At 44.0% G+C, this 20012-nt stretch overlaps 1 protein-coding gene across 5 annotated transcripts in view; it reads left to right on the top strand.

Moving 5' to 3' along the window:
- The window catches only part of LOC133960873 (discs large homolog 1-like protein), a 93290-nt gene that overhangs the window by 15482 nt on the left and 57796 nt on the right, over nt 1-20012 (top strand). The window contains exons 1-3 of one of the 5 annotated variants that reach the window (XM_062395720.1): nt 1831-2590; nt 10728-11270; nt 14436-14561. The exons of 2 other annotated variants lie outside the window; for them this stretch is intronic. In XM_062395720.1, the coding sequence (XP_062251704.1) occupies nt 2528-2590; nt 10728-11270; nt 14436-14561 (732 nt within the window). In that variant the 5' untranslated portion in view covers nt 1831-2527. Of the gene's footprint in view, nt 1-1830; nt 2591-10727; nt 11271-14435; nt 14562-20012 lie in introns of those variants that run through there. 2 more of the 5 variants (XM_062395725.1, XM_062395723.1) reach the window with 2 other exon arrangements.

The raw sequence follows: 20012 nt of genomic DNA, 5'->3' as shown, positions 1-20012 counted from the left end.
ACATGTTACTTGAGGCAGAGTCTTCAGTTGTGGATTCATAACTCAATCAGTAAACATATTGCTTTAGACTCATTTAGTATCAGCCCTTCTCCTATTCCCCATCAGTGTCCATGGCTTCCCTCGGTCTCACATATTGTTTCGCTCTCTCCGTCTTCCCTCTCATGCTGAGTTGTTTATTTTCCAGTCGAGGTGAGAAGACTCAGACGCAGAGAGAGAGAGTGCTGTGTGTGTCACGGTCCAGATGGTCCAGCTGTCACCGTCAGGAGCCCTGGTTGCAGAGTGCTGTGACTCGTTTCACTTGCTCTGCCCTTCATCTCCTCTGAAGCCGTTGGAGTCCATTGAACCTATCAATAGCCGTGGGAACATGTTTCAAGTGGAGGTTCAATGGGGATGAAGAAGCCCTTGTGTGCTGTTAGCATTAGCTTCTTCCTCTTCTCGAGGTTGGTTAAGGTTAATCTCTCTCTGCATCAGTACTTTGGCTTTAGTTGTGTGTGCTGCGGGCGCTGCTGATATGAATTGAGATGCTTTGAATTTGGGGGATTTTTCTGTGACATTTCATGTAAAACACTTGATTTGATGAGGAGATAGGTGTACTTTTACACAAACAAATATATTATATTATAACTTAGCATTAGAGATATTGTGAAGAGTTCAGGTATCCGCAGGGAGCTCAGAGTTGAGAATCCTTCATGTCGGAAGGAGTCTGTTGAGGTGGTTGGGACATCTTGTTACGATGACTCCTGCAGGCGCCTTCCACTGGGAGTTTACTGGGTATGTTCAACTCGAGACCCAGAATCCACAGGAGGGACGTCTGGAACATTTTGTTTCGTCTGCTGCCGCTGTGACCTAACCTTGATAGAAGCTACTACAACACTGCATAAAATGTATTTACCTTCACCACCAAAATACAGCAACCAGTGGCGTGTGCTTTATCAATGTTTTTTACACCATTCAGTTTAGACACCTTCATTAATGTTGGACATCTTCCTAGGGTCTTTTAAGCGGAAGGTGTCGTGCACATAATGCAATTTGCCATATTACACAAATATTAACTGTATACATAGACAGTGTCCTGCCAGTAACCTACACCCGCGAGGCTGGGCTTAGATTGGCTGGAAACACACAAACTTCATTCATCTTAATTAGGTCACTCCGCAGACGCAGAGAGGGGGGGCTGCCAGAACAGAGGGCTCCAAAGATATGCAGGGTTGTCCAAAGAAAATTAAAGTTCTGCAAAATAAGATGACATCACCTGGAGAGGCCAATCAAATTCATGCAGGCAAAGTAGTTGATGATTTGTAACCGAAAGGCTGTAGCTGTGCTGTTAAGTTCGCCATAGAATAATTAGTGTGTGTGTGTGTTTGGGAGATCATGGCTTATGACTCTGCGTGATGTAATAACATTGTTTCTGCCTCACTCGTTCACTCTTGATGTCTCCCCATGTCTGTCTCTCTCTCTCTCTCTCTCTCTCTCTCTCTCTCTTGCTCTTGCTCTCTCTCTCTCTCTCTCTCTCTCTCTCTCTCTCTCTCTCTCTCTCCTGTCCTCACTGTCATGTTTGGTCAATTCACTGGTCCATGTAACACTGTACCCTTACCCCTCTCCTCCTCGCTGTGGTGTGTATGTGTGTGTGTGTGTGTGGCTGAGCATCACTGCAGCAGGTTGAAGGAGAGAGGGAACTGGGGGGGGGGGGGGGGGGACTTGATAGACAACACTTTTTTTTATTCCTCCCTCTGGTCCAGTGTCTCTGTTCTACCTCTTCTTTCTGTCTTTCTGTCTCTCATTGATCTTGCTGTTGAGAGGCGGGCCAAGAGAGGCAGTGGAGCGAACCGAGGCAGAGTGAGCAAGACTGGGAAAGAAAAGAGAGAGAGAGAGAGAGAGAGGGAGAGAGGGAGACATAGATAGAGAGCAAGCCAGAGAGTCACAGAGAGAGGGAAAGAGAAGGGGAGCAATAGAACGACAGAGGCAAATACTCACACAGATGGAGAGAGAGAGGGGAGAAAGAGGACTGGGACTGCTGCTGCAAAGGATGACAACATACTGACACACACACACACACACACACACACATGCATGCACACACGCATTGATTCATGCACACACGCCAACAGACTGACCCACACATGCTGACAACAACAACAACACGCTGAACACACACACTCACATACACATGCAGACAGTGACCATGCTGCTCCCTGCATCCTGACCAGCTATGAGGATTACACTGATGAAGATGATGATGATGATGATGAAGATGAGAGCCATGAAGAGCGTGAGGGAGAGGACGGCGGCCTCGGCCTGCCACAGCTGAGGACCGTAGCCTGGCGTTGGGGGGTGGGGGGGGCGGGGAGCAGAGTGGAGGATTGTGGGACAGGATGGAGCGCGGTTGATGGAACACACATGCATGTGCATGTGTGCGTGCATGTGTGTGTGTGTGCAATGTGTGTGTAAGTGTGCGAGTGGGATATGTGTGTATGAAGGCTAGGATGCCCCCCCCAGCGCGGGACCAGCTATAGCTAACGTTAGCCACATGTTGTGCCACTGCAAGGTAGCATGTACCAACAACACCATATCTCTGATGTTTGGATGCAAGGTAGGTAGAGAGTACTGTGTGTGTGTGTATGTTCGTGTGTGTGTGTGTCCGTCAGTGTGTGTGTGCAAGAGAGAAACTGGGGGAGATGCAGCAGAGTGAGAGAGAGAGAGAGAGAGAGAGAGAGAGAGACGAAGCTTGTCAAGGGACTCTGGGTTGAGGTAAACTAAGGTGAGAGTTAGTAGCCGACAGGAGAGCGAGAGAGTTGAGTTGTGTGTGTGTGTGCATTTGAGCGTTTGTGTTCTGTCTGATTCCGTAACGCAAACTCTTCACTCACTCACGTCTCTGTCCTCTGTCCTCCGTCCTGTATCTGATGCTTCACTCATTTGAATTCGGCACAATTCCAGCAAAACAACGAGCTAATAGACACTGAGGCTAAATCCACACGACTGTAATTTAATTCTTTAAATGCATCACTCTTGCTGTATATTCACAGCAGCCGTCTGCACAACTGCAGAGTTTTTGAGCGCCTAAAACTAAGACTCTGGAAACACTGCTCATCGTGTTTGGGTTTGAAAACTCTGAGGCTGCGTTGTACTCTGGACGTTTGGAAATGATAATGCAGTCCCCTCCATCTGCTCCCTGATGATCCATGACTCATTGAAAACACGTGCTGTCAGTAACAGTCACAAGAAAAGGAATCCTTGCATTTTCTTTTCACCCTTAGTTTGTTGTATTGTCTGTAAATAAGCAGCCAACTGCAGAGGAGACAATCTGCTTCCTGTTTACACATTTCACACACATGCCCAGTGTATGTGAATGGTCATGTGATCTACTTTTTTAGGTGTGTCAGATAAAAGGTTTAATGGGATGGAGATTGTTTTTGTTTTTAAACGCTACTTAAAAAGAAAATGTAAAAGTGTGGCTGTAACCTGACATGCTCAGTTTCGATGAGTTATCAGTGGCTTTCAATTGCAAATACAGAAATATTGATTAGAGCCACTTGATAATAACTTTCTCCAGTAACTTATTTTCTTCGTCATGTAGAGCGAGTAGCTGTCGGCTTGATCCCTGGCTTTCCTTGCTGATGATTCCCAAGTTTAAATAACAATACTTTCTTTGATTTCTTTGACTCCTTATAGCTTTGATGAATTTAAACTTATCCAAACACAAGCAGCTGCAAAAACCCTGCCCGAGTTAAATACTATTATAAATTACTGGTCAAAAAAGAGCATGTGCTAATAAGAATATGAATCTGACATATATATAGCACAGGATATATTTTTAGCACAGGATCGCGATTTGAAGTCATGCTAGCTGTATAGCCGAGTGGATGACGACACAGTGGAGCTGTGGATTAGTGTTGTTAGCGAACATCTTGGACTTTTAACTGTCAGTTGGGGATGTTGTGTGAGTGGAGTGTTCACATATCCCTTGTGGTTCCCCCACAACTGGGACATCCAGGTGGAACTGGAAGTTCTGCATTGCACATAAAACTTCATATGAAAACTTTTGCCAAGAGAGTGTTAAAACATCTCTTTAAATTACACCAATTATGTTATGTATTTATAACCTCCGATGTAAATATGTGTCACTAATCCATAAATTTGATTAAAAACAAGATTCCTCTTCACATTCCCAATTGGTCCCTCACGAACAGTAGCCTCTTGACAGATCTTTGGCTTCTCCGACCCATAATTAAATTAATACCACCGTATCACTAACAAGTGGGCCGGCTCGCTAATTACATAACATCAGGCGGCGCTAAGTGAGCGAGGGCTCAGGAGATCATCGTCTTGCAAAGTATTCTGAAGCTGTGGAAAATCAACACATGAAATATTAAAGTTCCACCAAAAATGCTTTAGGGCTGCAGCTTTTAATGTGGAGGAAGTGTTGGTGCACTGAGCTGCATCTCCACAACACACTGCTTAACCCAGAATGGCTTTATAAACGGGTTTTTAACTGAAAAGGAATGGTGAAAAGACCATTTTTGCAGCTTTGACAAACTGCAATTCTGTATTTTATTAATCTTGAAAATAGAAAGTTAGAGACAGAGAGGAGGATGTTCAAGTTACTGTGACAAATTCACGTGCAGCGATATAATATAAGAGGCTACACTCGGACCATTGAACTCTGTGTATCTGTACGTGTGCTTCCATTGGTTTGTTCTTGTCCAGTTCAGCAGTTAGGCCGCAATAAACTACTTCTTTCCTATTAGATCACCACAACATGACAGCCTGTTAGAAGTGACAGGCCGAGAGACAACTGTTGGGCTGTATGAAGAGACGGAGAGCGAGAGACGTGGAGTCAACACAAGTGTGTGACACAGTGAGACCAATGTCCTCTGGAGGTTCTGTAGCAGGAGAGGATAACAAGTTGCTGAGGGGGTTTGAACCAAAGCTAGTTTGTGGAGGAGGTTCTTTTTAAAGTAATGGTTGAGTTGGTCAGCTGCCATCATAGATTTGTAGATTTCCATTAACCGAGAACCACGGTCAGATCCTGAGCTGTCAACATAGCAGTGGATTCTTTATGTACAAACCTCTGGATTTCCACATATAGTGGGAATACATTTGTTTTTCATGTATTTTTCCAATCTTCCACACAGATTGTACTAATATATGATCTTCCCTTCTTCCGAAACTGTTGTGGATGTTTTAACAGGCCGCGAAGGATCAGTTTGACTTTGATGAATGGATCAGTGTACTTGTGTGAGAGACAGCTGGCCACGCGTGCTGCACACAGCTACTCTATGAAGCAATGAACCATAACACTATGTTTATGTTGTGTAAGTAATTATGAAGCTGTGGTCGAACAAATTACTGCATCGGCTGCCAAAGTCTTGGTCATTAATGGGAAACGCTGCCGTGATGTCTTGAAGAAGAAGTCAGAAAAGGACAACTATCCAAATATCTGATGGCCTGAAGCTGTATAGATTGGAATATAATTCAGGATCATATGTTGGGAATGACATAATCATGACATAATAACAAGTAATACGATTTGAGACACAAGTTATAGCCTTATTGATATTAACCAAACATTCACCCTCTCACGTCTTTATGAAACACACTGTAAAGTTTTGTTGCAGGACAAACTCAGATAGATGCACCAAGAAGTGCAGGGTGGAATGTGTCCAATTCTGAGGCTGTTAAAGTGCCTGAGAAGAGAAATCAGAAACACCTTAACTAGGTCAGCACATTCAAAATAGATGAACGTGTTCCTCCATTTCTGCTCAGGTCGGTGTTTTATTTAACTTTTTCACCTTTACTGAGACTTTTTAATGACTGAATCCACAGTGGACTCACTAAAGAAAAACTATTCAAACAGCTTGACTTTATCAGTGTGTTGACTCCAGCCATCTGCTTTTAAATATGTTTTCTGCCGCTATTTTTGAACGTTTCCTTTCCAATGTTGATCCAATTTGTTTAGTTGGAAATTTTTGTTTTTTATCGAAACTGCAAATGCCGTCTCCAATATGTTTGCTCTGTTATAAAGAAATGTGCACTCGGTGTGGATGTACTGTGGAAATCTGAGGTCTGTTTTGTATGAAGCAGGATTTGGAGTCAGTCAGGTAGATGCTGTACATGGCCGTGGTAATTTACGGTGCATGTCTAATCTGCTTTGAAGCAGTTCATGTTTCGCTGTTTCCAGACATGAACACAACAGGAAAATGTCTGGAGGATTCAGATAGGGTTTGTTGCTGCAGAGCACGCAGGAGGCCGCACAGGAGAAATTAATCCAGCTGAAGAAATCCTGTTTTTGTTTTTAATCTCAAATGGAGAGGCGGTGGTCGAGTGGCAGAAACTTGGACTATGGGCAGAAACGGTCTCTGGTCTGTCTCTGGTTTGACTCCATGGAGAAAAAACAAAAAGACGAACGTGGATTGATCTGTCCAAAAATCAAAAGGGGATTCTCGCTACCCTGTCTAGTGCCCCTGAGCAAGGCACCTTACTCCCCTAACATCTGCTCCCTGGGCGCCGTACATGGTTGCTCACTGCTCTGTGTGTCCTGCACCAGATGGGTTAAAAGCAGAGGTTCAATTTCCCTACAATTGCATGAGTGTGCCTGTGCATGTGTTTGGGCTAAATAAATGTTTCTTAATCTTAATGGACATCTTCCTCTACTACGTGTATGGCAATTATTTTTCATAATACCTATAAATACACAGGGATACTTTTTTAATTCAGTTTTGAATCAGACAGCTTCAGGAACATCTGCAGAAGGGAGTGCATGTCAGTAATCAGCCTTTGAGAGATTGAAACAAGCCAAAACTCATTTTTTGTCAAGTTATTTTTATGTGAGAGGTTTACATTTTGTTAGGTCTCTGTATTGAGCCATATGATGCCGGTGCAACAGGTCAGAGTCGCACACTCCTGCAGACTCTATGCACTGCCATGTGTTCTATAGCTGTGGGTATTTTAATGCATGTTGTGGCTCATTATTATTGCAGAGGGCCAGTTCCTCAGCAGGAGCGTGCTCGTTCATAGGAGGAGCTCCTCGCTTTCTTCATTTCATTTCTTTCCTCCTGGCTGCATCCATGTCAAAGCCATTTCATGGTGCTTTTGTATAGCAACTGATATGATCCTACAACACAGACCTATTCAAGCACTGAAGCCTTGTACTTGCTCTACATATAATATAAGAAAATGAGGCTTTATCTTTCTCCTTTAATTGAAGATTTTTTTATTAATCTGTTTGACACAGCCAGTGTTGCATGATGAGATTAAACACAACATAAGAATACATCCAAGTTACACATCCATTTCATGCAGTGCTCCAATAGCCTGATCTTAGCTATGATGTTAGCGATGTTATAAATGACATATTAAGCAATTTTGATAATGAGAAAACAATTAATCTATATTATTATATACATTTGAATATAATTAAAATCATATAAATATATTGTAGTGTAAGTAAATTAATTTATTCTTTAGGTGGGGAAGAAAAAGACAATGGGCAAAACACAGAAACATGTTTTTAAAGGGTTACAATTTAACAAGTAGTACAAGATTGTTGCTAAATTAATCTCTGATGTTATCTAATGTTCTTTCTTTGGCAACTTTGAGCCTGAGAGAGAGAGAGCGAGAGAGAGAGAGAGAGAGAGAGAGAGAGAGAGAGAGAGAGAGAGAGAGAGAGAGAGAGAGAGCGTGAGAGACAGAGAGACTGAAAAAAGAAGGAGAGAAAGATGAAGGCACGTGTGTTTGTGTGCGAGAAGTCCCTCACGGCGGAGGATCCCCTGCTCTTTCATATCTCACCAAGCGTGACTAATGCTTTGCTTTACTCTGACACACACACACACGCACGCACGCACACACACACACACACACACACACACACACACACACACACACACACACAGATACAAACTAAAATAGAGACATTTTCTAGGATGCTGAATCTGCTCCCAATCTAGTCACGTTTCTCTGGCTATGCAGGACTGGCTGACACACTAACACATGACAGCCGTGCGCGTGCATTATGTGTGTGTGTGTGTGTGTGTGTGTTTGCATGCAGTTTGTGTGTGTGTGTGTGTGTGTGCGTGTGTGCATGTGCGTGCTCTCTGCAGGCACAGTCCTGATATGGAGGGCTCAGCTTTTGCTAGTTGAGCTACCAGAGGCAAAAACACATACACACACACACACACACCAAATATAGGAATTTAGGATTGTAGCTGTGTGTGTGTGTTTGTGAGAGTGCAGAGTGCAGAGGGCAGTAGCAGCAGTGTTGTGACCACAGTGTGAGCCAGGGTCTCTTCAGGGTCTCAGTGCCTGGCCGCTCAACCACTGCCGTCACAAATATTTTGAGGCATTTGTGACTAATTAGTGAGTGAACGAAAAAGTGGAGGGCGAGAGGCAGAGAGCAAGGAAACGTGCAGTAGGGCAGGAGACAGGGTTCAGATCAGTTCACTCAGTCAGAGCAGTGTTTACTCCCGGCTCGGTTGTAAGTGAGGTTAAAGGAGGCAGCAGGGAGGCAGAGCACACACAGACACGTCTACTTGAATCCACAGGAGTTAGCTGATGCACACGGGGCTCTCCTGTGTGAAGCAGCAGCAGCTCAACAAACAACAGAACGTGTAGAATCATTTTGCCTTTTTGCAGTGGTCTAATAAGACAGTCGGCTGCATGTATGATCAACTGAAGTGACAGTGCTTGAATATATCAGTTCATGTTAACTAAAACATGAGTGTGAAGACAATCGATGTGAAGTCTTTTGAAAGAACCATTCAGATTGTTTTTAATTAGTCACAGGAAGAGGCAAAACTAATAACAGAGCTCCTCAGACTGTCTGAGGCTGCACACGATTTCTAAATGTCTCCCCTGGGAAAGACGTTTAATGAAGACTGAGGGCTGTGTAGTTACTGATGTCGAGACTCAGAGGGAGCTGCACGAGGAAACCACAGACTGTAATTAAGATGGACGACACGACTCCTCTTCTTCCTGCTGTACAAAAATGAAGCTATGCTGCAGAATTGCATTGGTGATGTAATTTGGAGCCAGAGTAGTGATAGAGGTGAAGAGCAAGGGAATCGTCCGTTCCAGCTGTAAATCCTGATATTTAACCCCAATTTTGAAGCCTCTATAACGTCTGTCGACTTTAGGAGTTAAGGATATTATTCATCTGAGGTGAACAGAAAAGAAAAACCTCTTGATGCAACTTTTAGTAATGTGAAAGACGCCCAAAAGAAAACAATGTACATATAGAAAGGATTTCAGTCAAATATAGGAGACGATCATTTCAAAAGACACTTGGATACCCTATAGTATTCAGGGAGCTATTTCCCTGCAGTTTAATTAATTAATACTAAAAATAAATTACCCAACCATTACAGTGCAGTTGCCGTTCTAAACCTGCCTGTTAGTAATTGGTTACTTGTTTGACCTGTGTTAATGCTGGTTGCAGTTTCCTTTGTGACACTGTGAAAGTGACCTGCTGCTGAAGCCTGACGCTGCACCAAGAGCTGATCACAAGCAGAACCCCGACCCACAGAATCAGTTGTGGTGATCGATATCCTCACACACTCAAAGTTTATTTATATCTAACCCATCATGCATCTTAACCTCCTTTGACCCTTAACCAATACACCAAGTGTGAAGCCGTTAAGATGAACAGATGTTATTTCAAAATACAGGCAGAGATAAATGTAATTAGTAGATAGAGCTGCTGTCACTAATTGTTTTCACATCTCTCTTCTTCTAATAGATTGTGACATAAACAAGCTTCTCAGTTGTTCTCTTTATTCACACGTGTATTCAGCTGTGGTGCATACACATGGGAGATTTACCAATGAGCTCCTGTATCAATCCTAGTTCCATTAAATGAGACAGTTTGATACGATCAGATCATCCACATCCCATTTTGTTTCAAAGCTCTTCATCTCTCTCTCTCCCTTCAGCTGCTCACCCTGTTCCACACCGTGTAGCCACAATGTCACAGAAAGAACCGGTTTAATTCCCATCATCCCTCAGCGTCTCCACAGTTCTCTGTTCAGTTAAGCAGAAAGAAGCATTTAATATATTCATTTTTTTTTTTTTTACTGAGGATGAAGAGAAGCGAGGGATGGTATGTATGAGGAAGGAGTTGAGTTGTGTGAGTTTGTAGATGTGGAAGCAAAGAGGCACAATGGAGGAGCGGAGACGGATAAATTCATTCCCTGACTCGTCTCTCGCTCAATGTCCCTGTTCGTCTTTAAGCTGTTTCAAGGGTGTGTGTGTGTGTGTGTGTGTGTGTGTGTGTTTGTTGTGTGCGTGTAGCTGTCGTGTGTATTTTATCGTTTGTGTTTGTGTACAATACAGGAAGCTACAGGAAACAATTACTGCCATGCTGAGAGTACACCTGGACTGCCTCGTGCTTGCACACACACAAGCTGATCTATAAAAACATCTCGTTACACATGCATGAGCGCACACATACACACACACTGACATGCACACACACACTCTGTTTCTTGCTGTTTGCAGTTTTGCACTTTTATTCTCTTCCATCTTTACTTAATATTTTCTCTCTCTGTGTCTCATCTTTAAACTAACATCTCTCTTCTTCTGTGTTTCTTTTCTTCTTCCCCTCTTTCTTCCGGCTCTCCTTCCTGAAACTCATTTTCCAAACCACCTCTGTCCTCTTTTTCCCTCCTCCCCCTCCTCCTCTTCCTCCTCCTCTTCCTCCTTCTCCTCCTCCTCCTCCTCCTCTCTTCTCGCCATAGAAATATCGTTATCAAGAAGAAGACGGGGCGTCACCAGGCGCCCCGAGACTCCACCACCACCCCTGCCATCATCACCCAATGGGAGTAGCCAGAGAACTGAGGGATGGAGGGACCCTGGAGAGGGAGGGGAGGGATGGAGGCACCCTGGAGAGGGAAGGGAGGGATGGAGGCACCCTGGGGAGGGAAGGGAGGGATGCAGGCACCCTGGGGAGGGAAGGGAGGGATGGAGGCACCCTGGTGAGGGAAGGGAGGGATGGAGGCACCCTGGGGAGAGGGGGGAGGGATGGAAGCACCCTGGGGAGGGGGGGGAGGGATGGAGGAACCCTGGGGAGGGAGGGGAGGCACGGTGGGACCTGGCGGAGAGACGGAGGGGGCCCCGGGACCATGGAGAGAGAGAGAGAGCGATCGCTGGGGAGGGACGGATCTCTCCGACGCCACGCTGACCTGCGGGGGGCGGAGCTGGTGCAGGTGGCGGAGCGGCATCTGTCTCAGATTCAACACGTCCACGGATACGTCACTCACACACACATAACACCTGCTCAGGTAACTGCAGCGTGGACCGCATCGATCTGTCCCCATCACACAGTTCACCTGTATGTCACTCACACACTTCAGCAAAGGGATTATCAGCATGTCTGTCAATCTGAATGTCGACATGACTCCACTGTCTGAGGCCATGTTCTCTGTCTCCTCTGTGAAATCCTTTATTGATGTTCCTGTTTGGACTCAATTGCCGAATCCATCATCCTTGTGGTACATTCATTCATAATTGAGGCTTCAACTGTTTCCATCTTAGTTCTTGGTTCAAATCCCGATTCGACTGGGGCTTGTGTGTGTGGAGTTTGCACGTTCACCCTGTGTCTGTGTGGTTTCCTCTGGATACTTCCTTTCACAGACCAAAGACATATAGATGTGGTTAGGTAAGTTGGAGACTCTAACTTGACCTGAGGTGTGAATGCCTGAATTAATCTCTATGTGTCAAACCCTTGGCTCCAGCGGCCCCTGTGAACCTCATAGAATAAACGGTATAGACAATGGATGGATTAACTCTTAGGCTGTAATGAGTGTTAAAGCAGAAGGCACGGTGATGAAGTGGTTAGCACTGTTGTCTCACAGCAAGAATCTTGGTTCGATTCCCTGTTTGATTGGAGTGCGGAGTTGTTTGTTTTCTCAGGGTGCTCCAGCTTCCTCCGACAGTCCAAAGACTGGGACTGTAGTTAGCTTAAGTGGAGGTTCTACATTGTCTGTAGGTGTGACTGTGTTGTCGACCACATGTCCCACAATCCTCTGATCATTCATTTGATTAAAGAGTATAGAAAGTAAAGGTCGTAGAAACCCCCCCGCCTCTCGTCCAGTATCAGCTGGGATTGGCTCCAGCCCCCTGGCACCACTGAACGAATAAGCTTTTTAGATAATACCATTAAAGCGCCAACCAATTTAAACAACAGCCCAGTTCTCCTGTTTTCAGATAATGTTATCCGATCCCCACCATGAAAATATCCAAGAAATTAAAAAATTTGTAGAAGGTTTTAAATTTATATCTTTCATATGCTGAATAGATTTTGTTGGGATGGATGTAAGAGTTTTGACGCCAGAGACAACGAGTTATATAATATTTAGGCAGAACCAACTCCTTGGTTGAGGTGAGGGAGAGATTGTGGTTTCCATTAAAATTTGATAACACAACTTTTCTCATGTTTTCAAGTCACTGTTGAATTTATGATTGTATTTAACCAAAACCACAGTCTTTCCCTTTTGCCTGCTATGTTCATCAACAAAGTTCTTCAAACAAGTTCAAAATGTAGCTCGGTTGTCAAAACACATCTATTTAGTCAGCAGATTAAGAAAAATTCATAATTTCTAGGAGAAATATTTGATATGTGATATTTCATTTTCGAGTTGCTCTCTTGTTTACAATTGGATCTCTGTGGTTCTCTTTTAACTGAAGGACTCCTCTGTTCTCTGGAATCCTGGGGCTTCCAGCAGTCGGGCTTAACTCAAGCCTTTTATAGTCTCTGAGAAAAGAAAGCTTTTCTCATGTGACGTTTGAAATCAGCTTCTATTTTAGAACCGTCGGTCGAGGTGGCAGCGGCGGCGCCTCCATTTCCCCCAGTTAACCCACAGAGAGAAGTATAAGGGGACGTGTTTCAATACGGCTCCAGATTTAGACTTTTTTACAAAGTACTTGGAAGTCAAAGACACTGGCCTGGTTTTGCCTCGGTGCATGGAGCCTTTCTTTCACCAGGAGAATACTTTTAGCAGAAACTGAGCGTGAAGGGAATCAGTCCAACACTTGCCCCATTTCTTAGTAATGACGCCCATTTCTTCTATCTCTGCCCTGCACCCAGTCAGTGTCTGTCCGGCCAGCTCCCTCTTTGTCTCTCTTTCTTTTTCTCTCTCTCACTACCACACACACACACACACACACACACACAGCGTTGTATCTTGTCATTGTGTTTGATTGAGCTGACACTATCTGCAGATTCACATCAGCCTGCACACGACTCAGACCCACACCTAATTATGCTCCACAATGTGTATGTTATCTTTTGTTGAGGATTTTCTCAGCTTTTTTATTCCCATTTATTGAATTGTAGATTTTAATGAGATCTGTTAAAACACAATTATAGTCTTTTTATTAAGCTGACCCGTAGTCCATTTAAGTTATATAGAAAAATGTAAATTTAAGATGTTTAAATTACTTATAACCTCAGTCACTAAGGGGAACCTGCAGTTATTTCAAGCCATACACGTCTTTATAGAGACTTTAAACAGCTGAGTGAAATTAGAAAATATGATTTCTAATGATGACAATTCATCAACTTCTTTAATTTCCTCTCATTTTCTATATTTCTTGCCTCTATAATCCCTGTTTTCTCTCTCTTATATATCACCTCTAAATTCTGTCATGCCTTATCATCGGTGCAGTTTTATTTGTATAAATCAACTTTTATTTTATCTGTAATAGTTTGTGTGATTGCATATTGGTTGTATATCAGGTAACTGATGTCTGCCTGCAGTCAGAGCTGGGGACTGTGTGTTAGCGGTGTGAAAGTAATTTGTGTGTGTCTGCACTGACTCAGCTGTAAATCACCACAAGTTCAAAGTTTGTCCTCTGATAAAACTTTGGTCAGAAGTTGAAGCAGTTTACTTTGTCAGAGTGATGGAGGAAGTATTAGTGTGTAGCTCCACCTAGTGGCTGGGAACCACTGGTGAAATGTTGTTGATGTAACCGTGTTCACTTCCATGAGAACCAGTCGTTCACTTATTGAAGGACAGAATGACTGATATATGTGTTCTTTACATTATGTTATATTTTCTCTGGAGAGTTTTAGGCTGTAATCCCTATTGGACTCCATCTGAACCCATTCACTAATGCAATTAACAAATTATTATTATTTAGATATTATTGTGAGATTTATTTATACATTTATTAACCTTTAATTATGGCAGGTCCGACCTCCATAAATATGTAGCTTTACAAATAACTTACCAATGCAGTTATTTTGATTTGAGGAAAAACTGCAAATTGAACATATCAGTGTGCCGCAGTGTGTAGCGCGTGTGTGTGTGTGTGTATATGTGTGGGTTCATTGTGTATGTGTGTGCGTGCTTGTGTGTGCGTGTTTGTGAGTGTGTGTGTATGTGTGTGTGTGTGTGTGTGTGTGCGTGTGTTGCACCACGTTGAGCTGTTTCTGTACGTTGTAGGTAGAATCTCCTGACGCTCCATATGATGAAGAGGCGTGGCCTCACCCAGAGGGAGAGAGGCTGACCGACGTTGGCGCCCCGCCTTTCTCCTCCCTCTATTCACAAAGCCACCCCCACTACCACCAGGTAAACCCGCCCGTGAGTCCGTCGCATGCCTCCGTCACTCTACCCCTTTGTGATGATGTGATGAACTCACGATGTTGCCCTCAGTAGATTATCGTCTCTGGAGTTCAGGGTTTAGATCAGCATGTTTTTCCTTTCTTCCATTTCTTGTGTTTCGTGACATATTTCTGCAGATCGCCCAAAGATTCTTGAATCTGATTGGCTTCTTGGTTGAAATTTACCAGCGTCGCACCTCAACACCTCACAGAAACATTTTCTGCTTCTCCATGTAGCAGTTTAACAGCAGTAAATTGTTAATAAGACAGAGAGACGTGATAGGAAACTCTTCCTCTGTGCACATGGAGCTAAAGTGCCAGAAGTCTCAGTGGCAGATGGTGAGGAATGAACAACGAAGGAAAAATTACTTCCAGCATTTTGAGAGAAAGAAGACTCAGCTGGAGATGAAGCAGACTTGAGGGAAGGTTTTTATATCCTCTTAAAGAAGAGTCATGCTTCAATACAGGGAAACAATATCATCATGTGTGTCTTGTTTATGGTCATTTTACCTTGTTTATTATTAATAGAGCCATCATAATGATGCCAATATTAGGGAATTACAATACAGATAAATTGGTAAATTTATCAAATTGGTAACAATACATAAACTGTTGTTATCAAACTCTTACAACAAAACGCTTTGGTTTTCTGGACCAGGTTGACTCAGAGCCTCCTCATGCTGTGATCGTAGAAAGGTTGAGTGATTTTGCACTGATTGCATGGTTTGTATAGTTCGCTGGTTCCATCCCTGGAATCTGAAATATCCTCGGGCAAGATGCTGAACCCCAAACTGCCCCTGAAGGCTTTGCTGATGATGCAGATAGAAGTGTGTGTGTGAATGGGTGACTGTGATTTGTACTGGGAGGTGTTTGGAGTATTCATTAAGACTGGAAAAGCACTTTATCAATATGAGTACATGTACAGTCCATTTTTCCTTTTGTAGGTTTGTTTATTGTGCAGCTGACTCCAGTACATGTAGTTACAGTATGTAAACTGCAGGTGGCAGCAGAGGCCAAAACTCATAATGTGTGCTTCCTTCACAAGTCAAGCCCCAATTGGAGTAAATCAATCAGTGTTTGATGGAAATAATGATGATCAGAATAATGTCAAAACAAACAGACGATTATAAAGATAAACAGAGAGCTGATTACGATCAGTACTGACAAACCTTGAAGTATAGTGGAGGGTAAGAACATCCCATAGTGTGGGAGTGAAGCTGAATCCTGCTCATATAACATTCAAAGAAAAAAAACTCTGATATACAAACAGATAAACTCCACTCTGAGACGTTGGAAGCTCTTAGTCATCAAGTTAATGTAGATAATTAGGAAGAAGCAGGAAAAGACGGATCGAGCCGTGGAGTGACAAGAGACAGGATTAAGAGAGAATTACAGGCAGAGACAGACTCAGAGACAGAGCACAGATTTGCTCCTGGTTGTTAATCAGCCCGTCAGTCGGCCAGGTCGCTCCTCCCGAGTGAGTCTCTCCTCCCTCCTGCTGATACGCTAATTGAAATGAAGGAGTCGGGATAAGACCCGGGGCCGGGCAGACGAAACAACGAGCTGAAACTTGCCGCGATGTGGAAGTGGAAAAAAAACCCCGGCACAGCTGGATGATAATTCATCGGCAGGGAGCTCGTTTCACATTACACATGAATTGATCCATTGTCTTCACGTCAGGCTGAACAGTGTCTGTCCCTCTCTAAACACGACCTCACAGGATAAACACCTCTTTTGGCCGGTTTCTCATTGTGCTTGACCAGGTGCTTTGCTTGCCTTGTGGTGCTTCATGTCTATTAAGCTTTTACAAAGGACGCCTGACAGCTCTTCAGAAATACTCCTTACCAGAATCACAGAGGGATCTAATGGAAGGACTGGGTGAGGGCCAACAGGGTTAGGAATCACTACCTCGATATGGATCTGCTTGGAGGTCGGTTTACAGCCCGTACAGCTGCAGCAGCTTCCCTTTACAACAACACAAACCTGATATCACAATGTTGTTCACAGTCAGGTTGAATCAAAGTTGAGCTGAGCAGTGTGATACGGCAGCAGAGGAACAAATCTTTCAGTCCTGGTTGTCCACAAGAAGAGGGCTTTGTGTTGATACTGATACAGCAGCGTTTAAAGGGACTGGCCAAGGCCCTCATTCTAGTCTTCAACCAAACCTCTCACATCACAGACCTTATGGCAGAAAGTAGGTGACAGTGGGCTTTAACAGGGGGTTTCAGACCAGAGTGTGGTTGCAGTTTCCTGTTAAACAGATCATTTCTCACTATATGGTTATGCATTATTCCCGTAAAGAAAGGCCCCATGGCTCAACCTAGTTTGATGGAAATAGGTTTTTACATCATCTCTTTTTAACAAATAAACCAACCAACAAACACATGGGTGAAAACATAACCTCCGTGATGGTTACACGTACAATATCTGCTAAAGCAATAGTAATCAAACCTCTGATAAATGAGGCCAAATACACATGCCTCCATTGTTACTAGGTTACTGTGCCAACAAGGGGGTCACACTGTCTAGGTCTGGTTAAGCTGGGACCCAAAATAGGTTGTGGGTCAGTGTGTGGATGGCCCACAGCCAGCAGGTGTTTAAAAAAACAACACAACACACAGCATTTGCGTGCAAGACAATCTATTAGCCTGGCTTATACCTGTAGAGGAGGGAAGGGCAAGCTTGGCTCTCTCAGCAGTCCGACATTAAACATGCATGATGTGTGCGTTTATTTAATTGGTCCTAAAATATTAATAAAGCTGGCATTCACTGGCTGACATTTGACTTGAGAGAGAGAGTGGGAGAGAGAGAAGGGAAGAGTGAAAGAGAGAGCGGCACATGACGGATCGTGACACTTCCAGCGTGTCACTTAAATTTCTGCTGTGTCAGCTGCCGTGCCCGTGGCGGCTGTGGAGGGTGAATGACAGATGCTAATGACGTGGCTCCAGTTGTAATTCACGCTCGCTGTGATGACGGCTTTCTACCGGCGTGTTCGCACTGTGAGCGGCGTGATGGATGTGATGTCTGCTCTGAGCCATTGTGGCGATTTCAAAAGGCTCCGGTTGCATCCGTGTAGTTTCTGCAGCCACATGGACGTCCCCCAGTTTGTGTGTCCATGAGACAGATGAGACAACAGCTTCCACCTGGTGGCTGGCTGATGTAAACAGGTCGTAAAACCCTGCCACCTCCATGTTAGTGGATGGGACATACAGTCTACATGCACGTTAAAAGCAGCTCAAAGATCAAAGTGCTCTTTTTTCTGGGATTTTTGTTAAGATATTTGTTATAGAGACGACAGCTGAGGCTAACTCATGATTGGTTGGTTGAAAAACACAAGATGTCAGTGTTAGGGGATATTTTGCTTACATTTCTGGATAGTGGGAAGAAGTGGAGACACGTCGTCCACCTTTATTTACAGTCTTTACTTTTAGAAAGTTACATTTTTCCAGTATCCACTTATTACTATCAACAGCTTTTTTCACTAAGTCCTTTTTCACTTTCCAGGTTTAAATGACCATAAATTCATGATTCCTATTTCCTTGTAATTTGATACTGAATTTCAACATTTTATTCCCTGTATTATTTTATTCCTTGATCCTACTTAAAAGTGTTGAATCTGTTTAAAGCACTTTGTAACCGTGTGTTTAAAAAGTCTTTACAGATCAAGTTTATTAGCATATCCTTATTCTTTATATCTGTAGCCTTTTGGAGAGGACTGGCAGCTTGACCTGTCCCAATAATATCTTCAGACTGCTTTAAGTGATCATCACAGCCTCTTGTACAGTAGGTGATTCATGGTGAGGGAGACGGGGGGGGGGGGGTGATTAAGATGCATTTATTAGTCCCAAACACATGCACAGACATGCAAAGGCACACTCATGCAGGTAGGGAAATGTAATCTCTGCTTTTGACCCATCTGGTGCAGGACACACAGAGCAGTGAGCGCCCATGTACGGCGCTCGGGGAGCAGATGTTGGGGGTGTAAGGTGCCTTGCTCAGGGGCACTAGACAGGGTAGGGAGACTCTTGGATTTTTGGGCAGATCAATCCAGGTTCGTCTTTTGTTGTCTCTCCGTGGAGTCGAACCAGAGACCTTCTCTGCCCATAGTCCAAGTTTCTGCCACTAGACCACCACCTCTCGATTACCAGGTCCCTTCGTATTATCTTTAATGTAAAAATAATATATATACCATAAGAAATAGACGTGACATGCACTCAGATCTTGAGGAATAAAAACACAGCCGGTGTTTCAGGTGTATTTCAGGAGTTGGAAAGCTGTTGCCATAGAGACGCAGACAGAGGCTGTGACAGGGGTCGTGCTCCACCTGTGGCTCCTCCCCCTCCTCCTCCGGGAGGCTGCGTTAGCTCCCAGGGCTAACTGGCCTCAGACGATGGGGGAAACAGCAGAGTGGGCTTGTTACCAGTCTGAGTTATGAAGCTGTAACTTCAAGCCTGGCTTCTGAATAACTTCTCCTGCTTGTGGCATCAGGCCTTCCAGTGAATTCACAGAAGTCTCGAGGCCTCGATGTCGTGCTGCGAAGACTCTCCTGTCTTTTTGTTTTATCTCAGCCGATGCCCAGCAACAGCCTGTTGTTTTTTCCATTCTCTAGTCATGCTCTGAGCGTGTATGTGGTATTGCCTGCTTGTGTGTATGTGTGTGTGTGTGTGTGTGTGTGTGTGTGTGTGTGTGTGTGTGTGTGTGTGCGTGCATGAGAGAGAGAGTGTGTGGGAGAGCTGGGTGCTGCAGTGTCTGAAGGCTGCCCCAGGAGAAGATCTTTTTACCACTCACACACAAACACACACACACGTGCACACACACACACAAACACACACACGCACACACACACACACACACACACACACACACACACCATCAACTACTGCATGCATGTTCTTTGAGACGTACATGTTGGGAACATACCTGTTGTGTGTTACTGTGTGAAACTGGCGGAGGCACCTCTCTAGTTTCACTCTTACTACTCTCTCTTTCTCACACACACAAACACACATACACAGATGCACACACAAGCAAACGCATGCACACACACAAACATGCTTATCATATAATTTGTTTTCTTTTTGACTTTTACAACATGCGACAGATATTATTGCACATGTTTGCGCTTGCATGCATGTTGAGGGTGTGTGTCTGTGTACGTGTGTATTCAGAGTAGTGCATGACTCTGTCATATAATTGGCCAGCTGCAAAGCAGGGGTGTGGCCAATGATATTTGACAGTGAGAGAGACAGAGAGAGGGAGAGAGAGAGGCGTCGGGTTGCAGCTCCAACAAAAGAGAGATATAGTGAGAGAGAGAGAGAGCGAGAGAGAGAGAGAGAGAGAGAGAGAGAGAGAGAGAGAGAGACAGAAGGTGGGTGGGGGGTAGGTAGAAAAAGGAGAGGGAGGAAAAAGAGAGACTGAA

This window comes from Platichthys flesus, chromosome 9, assembly GCF_949316205.1.
Source record: "Platichthys flesus chromosome 9, fPlaFle2.1, whole genome shotgun sequence".
Lineage (NCBI taxonomy): Eukaryota > Metazoa > Chordata > Actinopteri > Pleuronectiformes > Pleuronectidae > Platichthys > Platichthys flesus.
Note: the sequence above shows the minus strand (reverse complement) of the source record. Positions and strands in the feature narration are given on the sequence as shown.